This window comes from Parus major, chromosome 1 (assembly GCF_001522545.3).
Source record: "Parus major isolate Abel chromosome 1, Parus_major1.1, whole genome shotgun sequence".
NCBI classification, from domain to species: domain Eukaryota; kingdom Metazoa; phylum Chordata; class Aves; order Passeriformes; family Paridae; genus Parus; species Parus major.
Window position 1 is genome coordinate 60228452 of NC_031768.1, and position 20245 is coordinate 60248696.

The 20245-nt window shown below is 39.3% G+C and overlaps 1 protein-coding gene across 1 annotated transcript in view; it reads left to right on the forward strand.

Moving 5' to 3' along the window:
* The first annotated feature begins 380 nt into the window (after positions 1 to 380).
* Positions 381 to 20245, forward strand: part of GTF2F2 (general transcription factor IIF subunit 2) — an 80112-nt gene continuing 60247 nt past the window's right edge. The window contains exons 1-5 of the mRNA XM_015630175.3: positions 381 to 553; positions 6912 to 6985; positions 7479 to 7497; positions 8342 to 8486; positions 15211 to 15249. Of these exons, the coding sequence (XP_015485661.1) occupies positions 488 to 553; positions 6912 to 6985; positions 7479 to 7497; positions 8342 to 8486; positions 15211 to 15249 (343 nt within the window). The 5' untranslated portion in view covers positions 381 to 487. The remainder of the gene's footprint in view (positions 554 to 6911; positions 6986 to 7478; positions 7498 to 8341; positions 8487 to 15210; positions 15250 to 20245) is intronic.

Below are 20245 nucleotides of genomic sequence, written 5' to 3' on the forward strand. Positions count from 1 at the left end.
TCGTGAGGGGACCCGAGGGAATGGCCTGAGGTTGTGTCAGGCGAGGTTTGGGCTGGATATCAGGAAAATGTTCTTCACCAGAGGGTGGGTGGGCCCTGGAACAGGCTCCCCACGAGAGCGGTCACAGCACTGACACAGCTCAAGAAGCATTTGGACAATGCTCTCAGGCACGTAGTGTGACGCTTGGGGATCTCCTGTGCAGGGTCGGGAGCTGGACGCGATGATCCTTACGGATGCCTTCGAATCCAGGATATTCTGCGGTACCGGAGCTTTCTGAAGCCTCCACCGATTCCCGCCCCTTCCCACGGCCCTGCCAGGGCGGGGACCCGAACGCGCGGCCCCGACACGGAGAAGGCCCGCCCCACCGCGCAGTGCGAGCGGAGGAGGTTTGTCCCTCACGGGCCGCCGTGTCCCGGTGCGCTCGGCTGCCGCGCTCGCTGCTTGCTCGTCTCGTCCGCCGCCGGCCAGGCCCGGCCGCTGCCCAGCCATGAGCGACAAGGGCGAGCTGGACCTCACCGGGGCCAAGCAGAACACGGGCATGTGGCTGGTGAAGGTGAGGAGCCGCGGCCCCGGGCCTGGCCCAGTGCGGCCTGTGGCAGCCGGGCCCCTCCGTTCATCCCCGCCCCGCCGTGCCTGGGGTGGGCGCCGTGAGGCCGGGGCTGCCCGCGTCAGGCTCGCCCTGTGGCCCGGGACAGCCGCTGTGCCTGTTCCCTTTCTCGGGGACAGCGCGGTGTTGGGCCCGGATCCCTGCTGAGTAAAGGAGACAGCCCAGGGAAAGTTGGGCTACCGGGGAGCTATCCCAGAATCAGAATGTTGAGGGGTTGGAATGAACCTTGAAAATTACTCAGTCCCAACCTCCCTTGCGGTGGGCAGGGACATCTCCCATTAGACCAGGTTGCCTTATCCGGCCTGGCTTTGAATATTTCCAGGGATGAGGCGTCCACAGCTTCTCTCGACAGCCCGTGTCAGTGTCTCACCACCCTCACAGTAAAATATCTCTTCCTTGTCCTTGCTTGTGGTGTGTGATGTACAACAAACATGGCAGTATAACTTTCACTTCCCCAAAACCTTGAGAGTTGGAAAAAGTTTTGAGTGTGACTGTCCACATCCAATAAGGAAAGTGAGCGCCGATGTCTTATCATTACAGCTGCCTTTGGTGCTAGTGAAATACAGCTGTAGTGGGGGGGCTGTGAAAAGGTAGTGAGGGTGTCAAATAAAACCTGTTTGGTGCAGGACCACGCTCCAGTCTGGTTCCACCACTAACAGGCTGGCGCTGCTCTGTTCCCTGGAGTGTCTTGCCGTCAAGACATTTCACTGACAATACCAAGCATTGTTTTAGAAAGAGGAACTTGAAGCTGATGGGGGAGCATGTGCCCTGCCTGCTTCTAGTCCTCTCTGGGTGTGCTATTCTTTTTCTAGACCTGTATTTATTCTGTCTTGGGAGAAACAGTTCCTTCCTCTCCTTCCTTCTTTAGGAATAGGTTCAGACCATCAACTTGAAACAATCTGTGGGGACAGGGTGGTACCCAAATACTAGTCCTGGGTGGTGAGAGGGGTGTAACACCATCATACTTCAACCACCAGAACTTCTTACTGTGACCCTTTAAAGTGGTTGGAGATTTCAGACTTGCTTTGCCGTGCAGAATTTTTGGTGGGCAAGTTTCTGCATCTGGCTTTCTTTTCTGTACTGACACCTGAGTGTGTGGTACAAAGGCACAACGAGCACTGTGCAAGTGCTCTAATTGTAGTAGCTTTTCCTGGGCACTGTCAATGAATGCTGACAGAAGAAAGCTGCAGAAGGATATCATGACATGCTCAGTGACAGGATGATAAAATGGCAGATGAAATTAAGAGTCGAAAGATCTAATCTGACATGCATAGAGAAAAACTATCCTAATTATATGTATGCAGAAGCTAGGTTTCTACTGCTTCTTGTTCAGGAGTATGTTTTTCCTATACATGGGGATAATGTTATAAGAACATATCCAATGAGCAGAGTCAACATCAGACATGATTGAAAAAGACACAGAAAACAAAAGAGAAAATATTATTGTACCATCATGTTGCTTCTATCTGGAATGCTCTGTGTACTGTGGTCTCAGTGGTCCCATCCCCCTTGCTGTGGAAAGTGTACAGTGGACCTGGGAACAGTACAGAGGAGAGAACCAGGTGTGGTCTTGGCAACAAGGAATGATGGCTGTGGAGGGAACTCATAAATACGTTGTTACCTTTTAGGCTGGCAAGAGGATTAATTTGGAAATCTGATAGAGATCTGAAGCAATGAGTAATGTCATATGTGGATAAGGAAGTAGTGAATAGGCAAAGGTGAACAGGAAAGAATCAGTTCAAGCACAAGAATCAGAGGTGTGTCATTCATTGATGAGACTCAGGACATGCAAAGGAGGTGCTCTTTTGCACAATGTGTAGTTAAATTTTATAACTTCTTGCAGTTAGAAGTTCTGAGTGTCAAAACTTTGCAGAAACTCAAACGTATTTAGTCAAATTCAGGCAAGAAAATTAAATTGAGAGATTAAAAAGTAATATGATGCCAAGTCCCATGTCTGCTAAAACACCCTAGAAATTAGAAGAGCATGCTGGGGAAATATGTTTTCTTTGTATGTTCCTCCTGAAGTAACTGTCATTGGCTGCATTTGGAGACAGGACACTGAACTTGCTTTAGTCTGATGCAGTTTGGTGTTTCCTGAAGCAAGGAATCTTCAGGCCCATGTGTACTTACATACAGCTGGTACCACTGTGTTTAATGAGAAAACAGGACTGAAAGGAAAGCTGGAGTATTACTCTTCTAAGTAAACGTTGATGTAGTCCTTCATGCATGTGTTCTGAACTTACATCTGTCTTCTTGTATATTAATGGTAGTAAAAAAATATTGAAAACATACTAACACTGATAGACCATAACATGGGGTATGCAGAATTTTATCCTTTGATTTCCTTCGGACTTGAACTTGGAAACAACCACATCTGTTAGTACGGCTTCCAGCTCAGAGACATAGTAACTGTACTTTTTATCTTCACTGGATAGGACAACAAGGCTGAATTTATTCGTCTTTTGAGGGAGAGAGCATTCAGTTCTGCTGGAATAAAAACCTGGCTTATTTGATTTCCTTTTAGCATGCATTGTGCTAGCACAGGAAGTATTCCAGAGAGATTACTTAACAGGCAATAAAAAAATGTAGTGATGAGTGTTTTAGAAGCATGAGCAGCAAAAGGAGGTACCATAAAAGAGAGTGAGTTGCTTTAGTACAAGCCCAGAGAGCAACTGGATTTTTATTTCTGTGTTTTCAGTGAAAGCTAAGGTAGAGAAATAGTAAGAATATTTGGCTGTGTAGTTGTGGTAAAGTGAAGCCCATTTAGTGTTAGCCATTAGAATGTGAACTTCTTGTTCCTGAGTGTGTTGGTCCATTTTTTTTATTTAATCTGCTGCATTGTTCTATATGATATATGAAATATGATATATTTATTTAATTATTTTTTGCATGTTCAAAGAAAAATTGAAACATAGAATCTGGAATCAACCTTAGTTTCTGTTGTATGCACTGTGTATGGCTTGCTATATAGAGAAAGAGCTAATTTAATTTTTTGCAGAAAAGTGGAAGTAGTTTGTTACAGAGAGATGCTGCTTGTGTGTTCCCTTCCAAAAGGGGGTAGGAGGCTGTGCCCAAGCTGAAAGATGAGTGTAGCAGGGTCCTCCACTGCCTGCAGCGTGCCTTGTGTACTGCAGCCTGGGCAGCTGTGTGATGTGAGTAGCAGGAGGAGAACAGCAGTGGGAAGAGCTATTGAAGTGATGCTCCTTAGTACGTCAGATTTGTTCTAGTGATTAAATTGTATGTTTTCTTTTTTGGAGAGAAGAATGTTCTTACCTGCAAATCCCAGAATAAACTTGTCCTGTTGGGCAGGCACTCTGTCCACAGGTCACTCTTTCTGTGGATATGTATTTTTCAAAATCCTTTTGTGGGATCTGTGAAAATTCTGGCCTATAAAAAACAGGTTGCTCTTGTTTTCTGTGTGTTCTTTAAAGGATTGTTAAGATTTTGAAATCTGACTCTTTACCATAATTATGATGTTAAAGTTAAAAGAAAGGTGGAAAACAAGATGTCTGTGGCATTTAAGACTTTGTTTAGTCTTTCCAGATTGTTTACGTCATTGGCATGTGGGTTTGTGAGTACACCTGGTTTTATCTGAAGTACCTATGGATAGCTGGAAGTCATCCTTTGATCACAGCTCTTCATAACTCTTTGTCTTTCTCTGTATAGCCCTTGACTGCAGTGGGCCAGCAGAAAGATGATTAAATGAAATCTTTGAGACTTTCCCATGCTGCTGAAAGGAGTATAATTGATGTGGAACCTCTTAATCTGACTAAATTCCCAGTCTGAATGTATTATCTAGCAAGTCGGTGACTTTAACACCATGAGAGCCCTTCACTCCTTGTCCACTCATACTGAACGTGCATCTACCTTATTAGGTGGCAGTATAAATAGAGATTAGGTGCAAACACATAATAATATTTCTGTTGAGTCAGCTGGAGCATGTCATAGCAATTATCTTGACTTCAGAAAGAAAGCTAAAACTGGAATCTACTGTAGAAAGTTACCACTTTGAAAACTGAAAAAATATATATCAATAGACTGTGCCAATTCATGACTTTCTTTCTGTTGTGCTTTGGTTGTATTTTTTACCAAAGTTGTCTGAACTTCATGGGAACCTGGAGTGCCATTTAGTTTGTCTGAGTAGTTGGAGGCATCTGGATTTTGTAGTTATTCTACATGTATTTTATGGGATGCCGTGAGTATAATGGTGTTAACTAAGGACCAGTTCCAAGGTATCTTCTTGAGTTCTTGAAGAACTGATAAACTAATAAATGCAAAGTTAGTGTTAATTTAATGTAGGCTTTAGGAAGTTAGGAGGTTGTTCTTTGTCAACAAGTTATTGGAACAGGCTCTTTTTCTCCCCAGCTTTGCTTAGTTTTACTCTATGCAAGACAAAAATTAGGCTTCAAAGTGCTACTTTGCTGCTTGAAACAGAAAACGCCCCAGGCATAGCTTAGTGCATTTATCTTCCTTCCTGTCTCTGTCTCACAACATTTTTCCACAGGGACACAGGTGTTTTCAGTAGCTGTGGACTGTGTGAGCCGGGACAAACATTGCTGTGCCAGTAAAGAATATGGCTGTAAAGTTCTGAGGAGTGTGCTGCTTGCCAGAGGCCTTTACTGTCTGTTTTGAGTGCAGGTCACCCAATGCTGCAGTTACCACAGCCTTTGCAACCAGAGGAATTAGTGTGTAGGTGAGGTAGCAGCACTTCGGCAGCTTTTAATCCTCAGTTTATGCAGGTCTTGCTCCTGTCCCTGGACTAATCACTACTTTGTGCAGCTGCTCTGGAAAATGGGTTGGGGAGCTGCTTTGGTTGTTCCACCTGCTAAACATAAAATCAGCACAGCTAAAACACAAAATTCACTCACTCCTCCTAGCTAGATCAGTCTGCTCTTTCCATATACTGACCAGCTGCACAAAGACTGATGCAGCGAAGAGCTGGGAATGAGTGATGAGAGGCAGATTTGCCTAGGGTTGTTCTGCTATTGGAGGAGTGGCAATAGTCTGTAGTCTGCTGCTCAATATTTCTGTGGTTCCCAGACTCTTAAGCCTTAAGACTCTTTCCCTTCACACCAGAAATTGCTTAATTTCTCGTCACTGTGATTGGTTGGTTGACTTTTCTTTCCCAGAGAAATGATAATTTCTAATGAATATTTAAAAGTATAATTTTACCCGATAAAATATTAAGACTCCTTAGTTTAAGAGTATGATGCTGATCTTTTTCTGCCTTTTGTGATTGGATAGTAGTATTTGAGACTGAAGTTACTAAGATTTTTCTCTCATTTGAGACTCTATGTTGGTTTTCTTTTTGTGCTGCTATTCTCCTTGCTCTCTCTAACACAAATGTGTATATATGTATGTGTATGTGCATGTGTATAACAGCTCAGGAAGTCAGCTTGCATGAGCTTCATAAAGTTCAACAAGGCCAAGCACAAGGTCCTGCACCTGCTCTGGGACAACCCCCAGTACCAATGCAAGGTGAGGGAGGAAAAGACTGAGAGCAGCTCTGAGGACAAGGACTTGGGGGTGCTGGTAGATGAGAGGCTGGACATGACATGGCAATGTGCTCTTGCAGCCCAGAAAGGCAAATGTGCCCTGAGCTACAACAAAAGCAGGATGGGCAGTAAGTCAAGGGAGGGGATTCTGTCCCTCTGCTCTGCTCTGGTGAGATCCCCCCTGGATTGCTGTGTCCTACTCTGGGGCCCCCAGCATATGAAGGACGTGGACTTGCTTCAGCAGGTGCAAAGGAGGCCACAAAGATGATCAGAGAGCTGGAACACCTCTTCTGTGAGGACTGATTGATAGAGCTGGGTCTGCTCAGCCTGGAGAGGAAAAGGCTCCAGGGAGACCTTCCAGTGCCTCAAGGGGGCTGATGAGAAAGATGGGGACAGACATTTTATTAGAGCCTATAATAGCTGGACAAGGAGTAATGGTTTTAAGTGAAAGGAGAGTGGATTTAGACTAGATGTAAAGAGGAAATGTTTTATGATGAGGGTGGAGAGGCACTGACACAGGTTGCCCAGACAAGTTGTGGGTGTGGCATTCCTGGAAGCATTCAAGGTCAGGTTGGAGCTCTGAGCAAACCAATCTAGTTGCAGATGCCCTTGCTCATTGCAGGGGATTTGGACTAGATGTCCGTTAAGGCCCCTGTCAACCATAACCATTGATGGCTCTCTATTGTCTACTATGTTTGGCTCAGACTTTATTCTGAAATGGTCAGGGTAAAACCATTTAAAGTATTTACACATACACAATTTATATAGAATTTTAAAATCTGCTTTTGAAATCTGTTGTCTTTTTCTAGGTCCCCAAATACTTGTCACAACAATGGAGTAAAGCTTCAGGAAGAGGTGAAGTGGGAAAACTAAGGATTGTCAAGTAAGCCTTTACTCTACATTTACCGGGTGCGTTTCTTAGAAGTTACCTGCGTAAAATAAGAATATGTTGCACCTGTTCTAAGACATAATCCTGTTTCTTGCCAACAGTGTGCATATTTCTCTGATCTTTGAACATTATTTGCTTGTGTAGTGATTAGGAATATAAGTTGTACAAAATTATACTGGGGAGTCACTGTCTCATTACATGAGGTTTGATTTCTTAGGTTTAGGGAAAACTAACTACTGAATTTGCTTTTATTTACATGTGTTATTTTGCTGCTTCTGTTCTCACATGCTGACTTTTCCCATTTATTCTTGGGCATCAGCATAACAAAAAATTGAACAGTTCAGGAGTGAAGATGAATAACAAAACTAGAATTTGAATTTGCTTTTTTATCAGGAAAGTTGAACTTGAGGAATTAGTTTATAGTTACATTATTAAATATTTTTAAATATTTATATATTTATTAAATATTAAATATTTTCTTTTTCAGAAATCAAGGAAGAACAGAGGTAAGTAATTGCTGAAATTTATGTTTTGAATTCTAAAAACTGTTTAGAATGTCCTGGTTTCTAATGTCACATATTTTTTGCTATACCTCTAGTGAAGTGTTGTACCACAGAATCAGGAAGAGGGAATTCTGTTAGTAGCTCTGCCCATAGATGCCTGTGGGACTTGCATCAGGTCTCTCTGTTCCCTCACTTCGTTTACTTTCTCTTCAGACATCTTGAGATGAGTTAGTACAAAAGGCTAAGGAGGATGCACAGGAAAAGCATGTGGTGCTGGAGTGAAGTATCCCTCTTTGAGTTCCTGGCTGTGGTCTGTATCTAGGGATTCTGGTTATCCAGTCCCTCCTTCCTTAGCTTCTGTATTGAGCATACAATGTGAACATGGCAAAGGAGCTGTGGTTAAACCTCTTCTGGGCTGTTTGCAATTCAGGAGTCCCAGACTAGTAACACTTATTGTGGTACTTCAGCACTTTTTCTGGAACTCATCTGGCTGTGCAAAACATTTTTCAGCACTCACACTGAGCAATGGCTGAAAACCTATTATGTAAATATATACATTATGTATTATATATAAAACCTTTTAATAAGTAAAATCAAATTGTTCTCTGACTTCAGGAGGAAGTAATTTACAATATTTTGAAACTGAGTAAATTTTATCAAGTACATGAAAGCTTTGAATTCTGTATTTTAACAAGAGATCAGTGTGGAAGAACTCTTATATCACCCTTTATTTTTGAAATAGCAATGTGCTATACTACTTGTGTTTTCTCTCTTTTTGTTTCCCCATAACTTGTGAAACAGTGTAATTGAGTCTGTTTAGTAACACTGTGGCAATTGTGACTGTTAGGTGTCATTTACTTTGAATGAAGAGCTTGCAAGCATCAATGATATTGGAGGAAAGCCTGCTTCAGTCAGTGCACCCAGGGAACATCCATTTCTTCTACAAAGTGTGGGAGGACAGACCTTAACAGTGTTCACAGAAACTTCAGTAGGTAAGTTAGAATTAAAGTTGTTATGACGCCAGTATGTCTACTTTCAATAAACTCAGTGCTGTAAGAGATAGAAGACTTGGAAGTCAGATTTTGGCTGTTTTGTTGTTTTCTGCGTAGATAACACTGTTGTAGTTTTTTTGTGTCTGTCCATTTACTTGGTGTGATCGTGTAATAACTGATTTAAGTTCTCAGGGGTTATCATGTACATTTCACCTCTGAGTCTGCCAGAGAGAGCAGAGGGAATGTGGAATGCAATACAGAGTGCAGGACATTGTGTACATTCTCCTTTAGGGTTTTGACTGAAAAAATATATTTTTGTGTTCCCATGTGTTATTTGTATAAACTAGTATTTGGTTTTTTTCTCCTTGAATTGGTCTCTGTTGTGAATATGATTTTATAAAAATACTGATTTTTCCTCTGCCCATTTTTTAAATTTAATAAACTGAAATTTTTGCATTTCCTAGCAACTAGAAAAAGTTATTTGAGGGCTGTGGATTTACTGAGTAGAAATTATTGTATTAACTGGGAGCAAAGGGTAGACAGTTACACGAGAAATGGTTGGGATGAAGTACTGAATAAGCATAGACCCTGTCAAAAATGTTTGTGTTTAGGATTAGCAAGCATAACATGCAGTCAATGAGTTTTCCTGAAACTGATTTAAATGCAAAATGGCTAAAATATTTTGCTGTTGGATTTAAGTTGGTACAGTGACAGTACAATCAAAAATATACTTTATTGTGCTTTTCTTGCTTGACTGTTTTTTGCTTTTAAAAATGAACATGACACAAACATTCCAAATTCCTGTCAGATTCCTTACAGGTACCATGTTTCTGAGGATACACTCATGTGCTCTAATGTGTAGGCATATTTTGAGCTCCATGTCCATTTTCAGCAAATTTCCAAGTGAATTATGGCTAGTAGGAAAACAAGTGCCTGAAGAGTGGACTGTACAGATGTCCCAGTTGAAAGAAGGGCTGCTACTGTATTAGATGCCAGAAAATCCCCATGGAAAAACCCACTATATTGACCACGGAAAAACACTCTATAAAAACTTATATATCTTTGCACATCAGTCAATCTACAGTAAGGCAGTAATAGGAAATTGAAATTCATTCAGTCCTAGGTTCACAGACCAGTATTAGTCTTCATATCATAATTAGCATATTTTTTTCCTGAAAAGCATCTTGTTCCTTTTCTTTTTTAATATTGCACCATGTAACACATGCAATATGTCAGTTTGAACCATGGGCCAAAGATTAAACTGGTATGGAACTGCAGATGTCATCTAGAAGGGTGCAATTGAGGAATTAGGAAAATGAAATATGGATAAAAAAGTGCTTCTTACACTATTGTTCTCAGTCAATACCCTTACTGAGGACTGACTTAAATCATCCTGAGAAAATGGTGTAAAGCAGTTGGGTTTGTATTATACAGGGTGGGGTTTTTTTTGATTGTGGGTTTGTGGTTTGTTCCCCACTCTGCCTTTCTTTTTGAGCACACTGAATGCCCTGAGATCTATTCTCTGTATAGTCCTTTTACCCTGGGATCCTTATGTTGTAGTGGCTGTTTTTTGATGGCTTTCCTGAAATATGCTGTGGTCTTGGAAGATGCTGTAGGCAGTTTATATATTCTGGATAATTCAGCACTTCACAGTGACTCATCAGGTCATTTAGAGCAAGCAAAAAAGATCAAATTTGACAAGTAATTTAATATTTTCTGCATGATATAATTTCTAGTCTTCTGAATGGATTTTCTGTGAATTTTGTTTTGCTTTGTCTTAACTGGACTTGCTTAACTGAACTTCCTACTTGTAGTGTTGAAAGAAATCCTTTAGTTCTTTCATTGTAAATGTCTGCATGTCTGGTGGTCCCATATTTGTTAAGGGACATCAGTAGGCTCATCTGAGGTGCAGTTTATTGTGTCCAAAATGTAATGAATTTCAGTTTCTTGCTCTTCTGCAGTGTTTATCTGAGCTAATAGGAAGCTTGGTAAAGTGGCTCCCATCCCAGATACTGTTAAAAATCTGGCCTGTACTGGCTTTCACGCGTGCTGCATCTTCTGTTTGGATTAGCTCTGAGATTTCTCCCATTTATGTTTTCTTTTCCTTTTTCTGTGTTTTGAAATAGCCCCAGAGAATAATACTGAGTACTCTGAAGGTGGTAGTTACAAAATATCTCCCTAATTCCTTTGCAAGGTTGTTGCACATGAGGACTTTGCCTTGCTTCATGGCTGGGCAGATCACTGAGGCCTGTGGTGGTGTTCCTGAGCAAGAGTGTAGCAGAGCTGGTGGGAAGCATGGCTCCTGTCATGTCTGCAGAGGGATCCAAAGCACACTTGTCTCTTGCTGTCTAGGTCTTGCTGTCTAGTCTGGTTTTGGTATTATTTCTGCATTAAATATGAACTACATTCTGTTCCATAAACATCACCATATGTACATCAACAGTTGCTATGCAACAATGCTATTTGTGCTTCCAGTCATGTTATCTTATCTTTGTCATCAGCTATCATAGCTGTGGTTTTTTGGCGGGTGAAAAGCAGAAGATTTTGCATATTTTTTAATGTGTCTTATTGAACAAAATGAATTCTTCTTATGTGCATATAGCTAGAAACTATTGAGGGGCAATTCATGGGCCTGATACATAGAGTATATTTGGTTAAAATTGTTTTCTGAGCTTCCCACTGGCAGACACTCTAGCATAAGATAAAGCTGTAATTTAACAGTTTCTTTCTTGGTTGAAGGAGTGGGAAAACACTTTTGTTAAACATTTAACTGCAAACTTTTCTGATTATGATTATACATTACTTCCCTTACTGCTTTAATTGCCCAGTGCTTAATTTTTCTACCCGCATCTAGTTTAGGTTTGCTGGATCTTAATATAAATTAAATTGCAGCTTTGTTGGAGATAATGATAAAAGTTTCTTATTGAACTGGTTTTTGGAAAAATGTGCTGCTAATATGACTTGTGAGAACACAGACCTTGGCAGGCAATTGCATCCCAGACTGTAAAGGACTGATGGGTGGAGGAGAAGATTTTACACTGTAGACACAAATAAAGTATAAGATATTTCTGTAAAGTTGGATGACATGATTCATTTTATTTAAATTTTGAATATGTCTTCACAACTCCCCCTTTATAAGTGGGATAGCCGTAATGTCTATTTTTGCATCTTTAAATTCTTTCATGATCTTTCCATCCTACTGAAAGTAAAAAATGTTCAGAGAATTCCATTGACAGAACACAAAACAGAGCTTTGGTTCTGAGCAGCATTCATGCATGGATTGTCTCACTCTTTCATGCTTCACAGAACATTGCTGCCTTTTAATATTTTGTTTTTCTTCAGTTTCCTGAACCTTCTCTCCTTCAGAAATTCAATTAATGACGCTCAATTATTTTTTGTGTTCTTGTTCAATAAAACACGTAACTCTGCCTATATACCCAAGAACAGCTCCTTTATTCCCACATTCCTTGAAAATTCTCCCATTGTTTTGAATTGTTGGGTTTTTTTTCCTCTGTACAGCTTTTCATATATGAAAAGACCTTTTCTGAGTTTGCACATGAATCACACGTACCATATAACATAGAATCTGTGTTTGTATTCCAGTGAAAATGAATATTCAGAGGTTTTTATTCTCTATTTTGTATGTATGTATTTTTAAATACAAGCTATATCCAGCATTAAAGAAATGTGAAGGGAACAAGCCCTAATAAAAACCTTTCATTAAAGCACTTCTTTAATTACACTTAATTATTCTCAGAAAAATGCAATGTGCTCAGAATCTTGATGCCTTGTAATACTGTTTCCAATTCTATTAGATAAGTGTTTGAATTCTGAAATTTCTCATCAAACTGTTATTTAGGAAATAAACACCCTCACTGTTCTGCCATCTTAGTGCAGCCTGATGAGTAGTTTTGACGTGTATCTGTCTATGTTAACAGTACTTTCCAATTGTTTCTGTTCAGACTGTCACTTAACCACATATTCCAGTCTCCAGAAGGTTTTGGGATCTAACCTACTCCTTCTTTGTTCTGTTGTGTACTTCAGTCTTTTCTGGACTGTTAACAGAAGCAGAAAACCTATCAGCAGCCTCAAAAATCAAAAGAAATAGAAGCAACACCAGCCTTTCAAATCTATGGCATTTATGCAAATTTCCAAATGTTTTTGAAAATCATAAAGATGAAGCCCTTGATCAGAAAAGGAGAATTTGTGGCTCAAGCTAGTTTAATTACAGAAGTAATTTTGATGGCTCAAAATTTTGTGTGTATTATTGAGACATACAGTCCATTTAGAAAGTAATTGCAGTTGCTTACATCATACCCCTTCTCCATCTCAAAAAAATGGAAATTATATTTATTTAATTACTTCATATGCTTGTTAGAGGATTGGAAAAGCGCTGTAAAGCAGCTTCAGCTGGCTGGCAGTGGTAGTTAATTTTATTTTCATTTCTGTTATTAAAACTATAGACTGTTAATTCCTGTACAAATTTAAACAATTGAGGATATAACACACAAAATATACAGTCTGTTAGAATAGGCTCAGTGTAATGGGAATAGTCTTTTTGCACACTTCATTGATTTAAAATCCCTTTTGTTTTCAGTCTCACTGATGTACGTATAACAAGCCAACACCCTACCACCACTGGCTACCATGATGACAGCAAAAACCCTATAACAACAAAAAAACCCCAATCTGTTGATGTTTATCAGTGATGTTTATCAACTCTTGCATGTTGTAGAGGAGCCTGAGCAGCTGTAGTCTGCATTAATGAAATATACTAAGTAGACATAGTACAATTTCCTTTACCTTCTACATTATATTAATGCTGAGAAGATTTTTAAAGCAGAACTTATGACCTAATCATAACCAAACAGAGTTGTCTAATGATGAGGAAGAAAAATGCCACTTTTTTGCAAGATTTGAATTTTGCCTCATTTTTTGTCTTTGCTGTTGAGGGCAGATACACACACACTTTCCCTGTAGACATGAGGTACCTTTAATGCTATTTGAATCAGAGATGCTCTTAGTAATGTTCAAGTGTGAGGTCTTTGGCAATAGTTTTGGTGAGATAGCTCTGGTCTTCCATTGAAACTGAGTTGAAATTGAGCAGCTTAAAGTCCAGTTGCATCTCATTTCTCGCTTCAGGCAGGTGTTTGTATGTTTGTATGTTCTTCATTTTGTCCTCTCTGCTTCTTGCATGTGTACTGAATGTTTCCTTCACTGAGCTACAACTGAGTCAGGGTATTGGTTGGGCATTTGTTTTATGCCATGCTGTAAATGTGCCAAATATGCACAAAAAGTAAAGTCAACAAGAAAATACTTGGTTTTCTGCGAACAGGCTATCCTGGATGTATGTCTGAAAGTTGGTAGGGATCTTTACTCACTTGGTGGATACTCATGGCTGGGAAGGGGCCATATTATGACTGTTTCTGATAGAAGTGCCTTCAGCTGCTAAGACTAATGACAGGCACCTGGTGTAAAGAAAGAAGGAGCTGTAAGATACTGGTTTTTATGCTTGTATTTAGTCCACAGGCTCTCAAGCCATCTCAATGAGAAAAGAGGGACAGAAGCCTTCAAAGCCAGCAAAAATCAGTGCCAAGAAAAAAGTTTTCTAAAATATTTTATATTTTCAGTTCTTTTAATACCCAGCCTGTAAATGGCAGAAATTATCAACCTAACTGAACTCAAAAATTACTCTCTGAGTTAGAGCAGTAATTCACTCTTGCCTGTAAGTAAATAGCCTGTAATGACAGCTGTAACTTGTCTCAGTTGAAAGCAAAGGACAAGTATGTTTTACCATTTCTAACTGTGTTCTAGGGAAGTGAAAATGTTCTTTTTTGTTCTCTGCATCAGAGGATGCATAAAAAGGAGAAATATAGGAGGAACTGTCAAATATAATGCTGACAAATTAATGGAGGGGTTTAATCTTGTAGGACTTGGTAGGGGTTACAATTCGGGTTACCACAATAAATCTACTGGGAGCCATTCCTTGAAATGAGGGATTGGAATTTCTTGCAGAAAGCTGTTTCTGAATCTGACTGCCATTCACCAGAGTGATAATTTTTTTAGCAAGTCACTTTGCAAAACTGTGTCTGTTTCATACATACTTACGATTCTCTGCTATATGGAACAGGAGATGTTTCTGATTATATGTATTTGTTATACTTGACAAGTACAAATACTTGACAAAAAAATACTAATGGACTGTAGTACCAATTGAGGACAAATAATCAGAGAGGAAAAAGCTTGAAGAAATAAATTCTTCCATGGCCTGTAGAAAGGGTAGAGAAGAGGTTGATCAAGGTCAAAAATTTACCTAATACCAATTAAGAAAATTCTTTTGCAGAACCCTGATTATTTTTGTAATATATAAAAATATTCATTTGTCTAGACTGACCAGTGAGATAAATGAATAATGTACATTGCTTGAGCATAATCCTACTATTAATTTTATATAAATGTGTAACTTTGTTCTCACAGAGCTCAGTCATAGGTGCAATAGAATTCTCTCATTTAAGTTGTGAGTTTGGGCACTAAAGGAATTTATTTTTTTGTTGCACCTGGTAGCAAATTATTCCTCAGAAGGTATATTTATAAATATTAATCAAACCTGGTGATTTTGATTATATCATAATTTATCATTATTTACTTTGCAACCCAGTTATTAGATGTAATTTCAAATAACACAGAAACATTATGATTACTTTTCTGTTTATTTTTTTTCCAGAAAACCAATCAGAAGAAAAATCAGAGAGTGGCAGTGCTGGTGAGTACATTATTACTGCAGATTTTGAGGTTTGCTTCTTAAGAAATTGGTAGATTAAAAAAAAAAAAGTGTCTTTTTTGTTATATTTTGTAGAATATCACAACATTAAAAATATCTTCATAAACTTTATCTGCTTTGCCAGAAAGTTTAAATTATTATTTTGTATTTAAGAGAAGGGGAATAAAATGATGAGGCAGAGGTTTAGAAATGTAATGTTCTTTGCTATGTTGTTTTAGACTTTTTAATTTATTTTTCAATTTTTATATTTTTTTTGGCTGTTGTTGTTTCAATTTATTGCTTGCCTACATTTTAGTTTGAATTCTTTTCTTTTGGTTGGAAGATTTGTAATGCATTTCTGCATCTTTTGTTATTTGATTGCAGTTCCATAAACTGAGCAGTCATAAAAATAGTCCATTAGAAGTAGGATTATCTCTGATGCACATGAGTTAAATAGTACTGGGACTGGAGTGGCACTTGTTAAGTGGTAATGGCACAGGTAGGAGATGGCTCATGTGAAAGAGTTTCAAATTCCTACTTTTCTTAAAAGCGTTTCCTAAACATAAGTCTAGTGCTAGTGGGTGTTTAAAATATCCTCTTGAAAGAACTTTTTGGACACTTAAATGTGGAGACGTCTGCTTTTTCTCATGTCTGACTTTGAATTGCATTTCAGCATCAAATACTGTCAAAAGTATATAGTTTGTGTCTGGCCAGAAGTAGGGTTTGGTTTGTGTTTTCTGTAGCAGGGAATTTTTTGTGAAATGGGGATTCCTTCCATTACACTGGCCTAAGCGTGTCAGAAGACTGGTGTTAGGAATGTTATAGTCTGCAGACTTGCATGGAATCCAAGGTGTGTTTTATAGCTTGCAATTCTTCTCAATTAATTGGTAAAACCTGTTCACTCTGATTCTGTGTGAATCATGGTGCAGTTTTAAGATAAGAAGGGCTACTTCCTAGAGATTGGTATCTTATACCACTTGAAAACTGAGATTCACTGCTGTGCAGTGTCTCATGTAAATCAGGTATTGAGATTTTAACTGCTAAAATGAATCAGATTTTTGATACTTCCATTTAGTTGTTATTTTAGTTGTAAGGACACACTCTTGGTTTTGCTTGGCTTTTGTGATTTATTTTGTTTCGGTTTGTGTTTGAATGGTTGAATTGTTTGCTCTTCACTCTGGGTGCCTCCTCCTTGTTCTGCCAATGTTGTGTAAGATGTCCACGTGTTTAGTTATTTGTGTTTTTGCTTTGGCCAGAAGAATGAATTACTGTATGGTGAGAGATGTTTAAATATGCTGACAAGATGAGTTCTAAATCCATTTCATGGAATCAAACTGGTTATGGATTAACTCTCTCAGTGATGGTAGTAGGTTACCCTGGGGCAAGGGTCCTTACTAAGGACCTTACCAACCTTCTTACCAAGGAGGACTCTCAGCCATCAGTTACACTATTTGTTTATTCAATTTTTTCTCAAAATCATTGTGGAACTCAGATGACCTTTTCCAAACTACCTCTCAAGTAATTCAGGTTATGTAGTACTCAACTTTTCTGTTAATCTACTGTTTCTTGGCCTACATCAAGTACTTTAGAGGCAAAGATGATCATGTTTTTATGTATTTATTTAGTATGTTATCATAAAAATATCCTTTGGGGTATTACTGTAATAAAAATATGTAAGGTTTATTAGTAAGTAAAAAAAGTAAAAGAGATATGACATTCAGAAACCATTTGATTTACCTCCTTAAAAAACTTTTACATTGGTAAGGTGCTGTCAAACTTTAGAGCTTGTGTCATAAATCCTTGACAATTTTAATCGCATTTACTGTTAGGATAGTTGTAAACCACCTAGAAAAGCCATGGTAGTGTTGTGACTCTGCATGATGCTGTTTGAGAGACTGTGGGTGATACTGGATCAGACCAGAGGTCATCTGGCTGGTGTCCTGTCCTCAGTGGTGGTCAGCAGCAGATACCTTGAGATGAGTGTAAGACCTGTGCAGAAGCACAATGATATCTCCCCAAGACACTTCTCATAGAATCATAGAACAGCTTGGTTTGAAAGGGACCTTTCAAGCTCACCTAGTCCAACACCCCTGCAATGAGCAGGGGCATCTTCACGTAAAACAGGTTGCTCAGACTCCTGTCCAACCTAACTTTTTCCAGAACTGAGCATCCACCTCCTCTCTGGGCAACCTGTTCAGCTTCTTCCAGCCTTTAATGATTCACAGCTCAGGGAGTTCCAGAGCCAGAGTGGTGGTGTTTTACTTAACAGGATCTCATGGATTTTTCTTCTATGAAGTGTGTGTTGGTTGAGCCCATGTAAAATCTTTAGTATCCATAATATCTCAAATGAAGTTTACAGTCAAAATATTCAGGAATGTGAGACAAGTTTCCTTAAACTAAATTTGAGTTCCTTTTGCATTTTATCATTTTAAATCAGTTTTTCCATACAGAAATCCTATTTATTTAGAGCTTGTGATAAACAGTGCTTGGTGATTCAACTAGTGTTGTTTAGTGCCTGAAGGCTGGTTTATGCTAAAAGAGAAAGGAGCATAGCAAATGACACACTAAGCTGAAGGAAAAAAGAAATGAGGATTGGCTTTGCTTGGTCCTATATGAGGATGAGCAAGCGATTTAAACCCAAATATGTGTATGTGGCTCTTGTTTGTTTATGGCATTGCTTGCACCTACCTGAAAGTGCTGTCAGTGGTGACAGAAGCTGTGAAAATCGAGCATTTGTGCCAGTATAAAGTGTTACCTGCTCCCCCCCCAGTAAAAATACTCAGAAGCTGCTGCTCTGAGCCTGTGTAGTCTGCTGAGAATGATACAGTGAAGAAATGCATTCTCATGTAAGAGCAAATGCAATTAGGTGCTGTCCTTGTGGAAGTGCATTATATGGAAGCTGCATGGGCAGCAGCTGAGTATATAGTGTTGCCCAAGCTTTTGAGCATGTAGACAGACAATACAGAGTGAATTTAGTGTTAAAATTTTACCAATTGTGAGTGTATGAGTATGACTGCAGACACAGATATACAACACTCAAACTGTTTGTAGATACCACTTCCTTAATTTCTTGATATTGTAGTAAAATAAAAGGATTCACATGTTGATTATATATATGTTGGAATATTTGAAATTCATAGTAAGCGTGATGGTAATCACTAAACTCCATGTGATAAAATCAGCAATTTTTTGTTCAAGGCAGAGACTTCTTATGGTATAACATGGGATGGTATAAAGCTGCTAAATGCACATTTGATTTTATCCTCTTTCAAGCAGTTAACATATATTAACTAAACTTAAAAAGTGAAACTCTTAACTGAAAAATTGTCTGGAGGAATAAAACAGTAACTTTTAATTTAAATACTAGCTTACAACTCAGTGTTGAAGATAATTTAGGTGTGGATTCTGCCATTTTCAAGACACAGAAACAGTTTTTGTCTTGGAAATATAACTGGGTTTGTTGGCAGATAAATACAACACAGCTTAAAATACAACCTTCCCAGTTGCTTTCCAGGAGCTATAATCATTGTGAGTCTCCACTGGTAGCTGTTGAAACACACAAGGAAGCAATGATTCCTGCTTTAAGGAATATGTAGTCAAGGCCTATGGTACTGGTTATAATAAATATTGTGGAAGAACAGGGAAGGTGCAGTGGTAGAATTACAAAAAGATACAGATTTAACGTAGGTCAGCACCAACTGGAATTTAATTTTTTGAGAATTTGGATAAATGTCCGTGATGTCCTTAAAGTCTGGCTATTTCAGTATATTGTATGAGTAGTCTAACATGTATGTCTGAGCAAAATAATCTTCTTATTGTAATACAGTTTCTCACCTGAGAACAGAACCTGATACAAAACAATGGGAGTTAATCCCAAGAGTGTATTTTGTCCTTCTATGATGCTCACATCTAACTTGTAGAAGTAGTAAACTAAACAGAAGTGTACTTTTGGCTTGTACCAGAGATCTTTGTTTTCCTTGTGACTCTTGAGGAGTGCCAGGAATCTTAGCCATGCCAGGCATTGCAGATCATGACTTCACAAATTGTGTTTGTTTTCTATGAGGTATTTTGCTGATTATTGCAGTTTACCCACTTACCAGCATGATCACATTTGATGGGTTCAGACTTCTGTAGTATTGCAAATTCAGAGCCTTGAATGATGGATCAAGGGGGCAGAGGAAAATCAAATGTCTTCTGTCTTGGCCAGTACAAGACTGACGTGTAACAGATGTAAGGCTTGCAGGAGTCAGTTTCAAAGTAAATAAAATGAGGTGGTTCTGCACTCAGAATGTAATTGAATTCCTTGACAGAAAATGTGGACATAAAGGTGGTATTTGCTAAAGGCTAACATGACCTTAGAGGAGAGCAAAGGGATATGAAAGATTGTAGAATGATACAATAGTTTGGGTTGCCTTAAAGGCTTTAAAGACCATCTGGTTCCAGCCGCCCTGCCATGGGCAGGGATATCTTCCACTAGACCAGATTGCTCAGGGCCCCATCCAGCCTGGCCTGAAAGACTTACATGGATGGGGCATCCAAAACTTTTCTATGCATCCTCTTCCAGTGTCTCACCATCCTCACAGTGAAGAATTTCTTCCTAATACATAATCTAATCCAGCCCTTTTTTTTCTTTTGAGAAGCCTTTGTCCCTTGTCCTATTGTTACATTTCCTTGTCAAAAGTCTCTCTCCTGTAGTCTCTTTTAGGTACTGGAAGGACCCCTCTAAGGTCACCCTGGAACCTTTTCTCCTGGCCAAACAACCCCAGCTCTCTCAGCCTGTGCTCATAGGAGAGGTACTCCACCACCTCTGATCACCTTTGTGGCCCTTCTCTGGACCTGTCCAACAGGACTGTGTCCTTTTATGCTGGAGACCCCAAAGGTGGAAGCAGTATTCCACATGGGGTTTCAGGAGAGGTGAGAGGGACAGTCGCCTCCCTTGACCTGATGGCCACTCCTCTTTTGATACAGCTCAGAATACAATTGACTTTCTGGGCTGTGA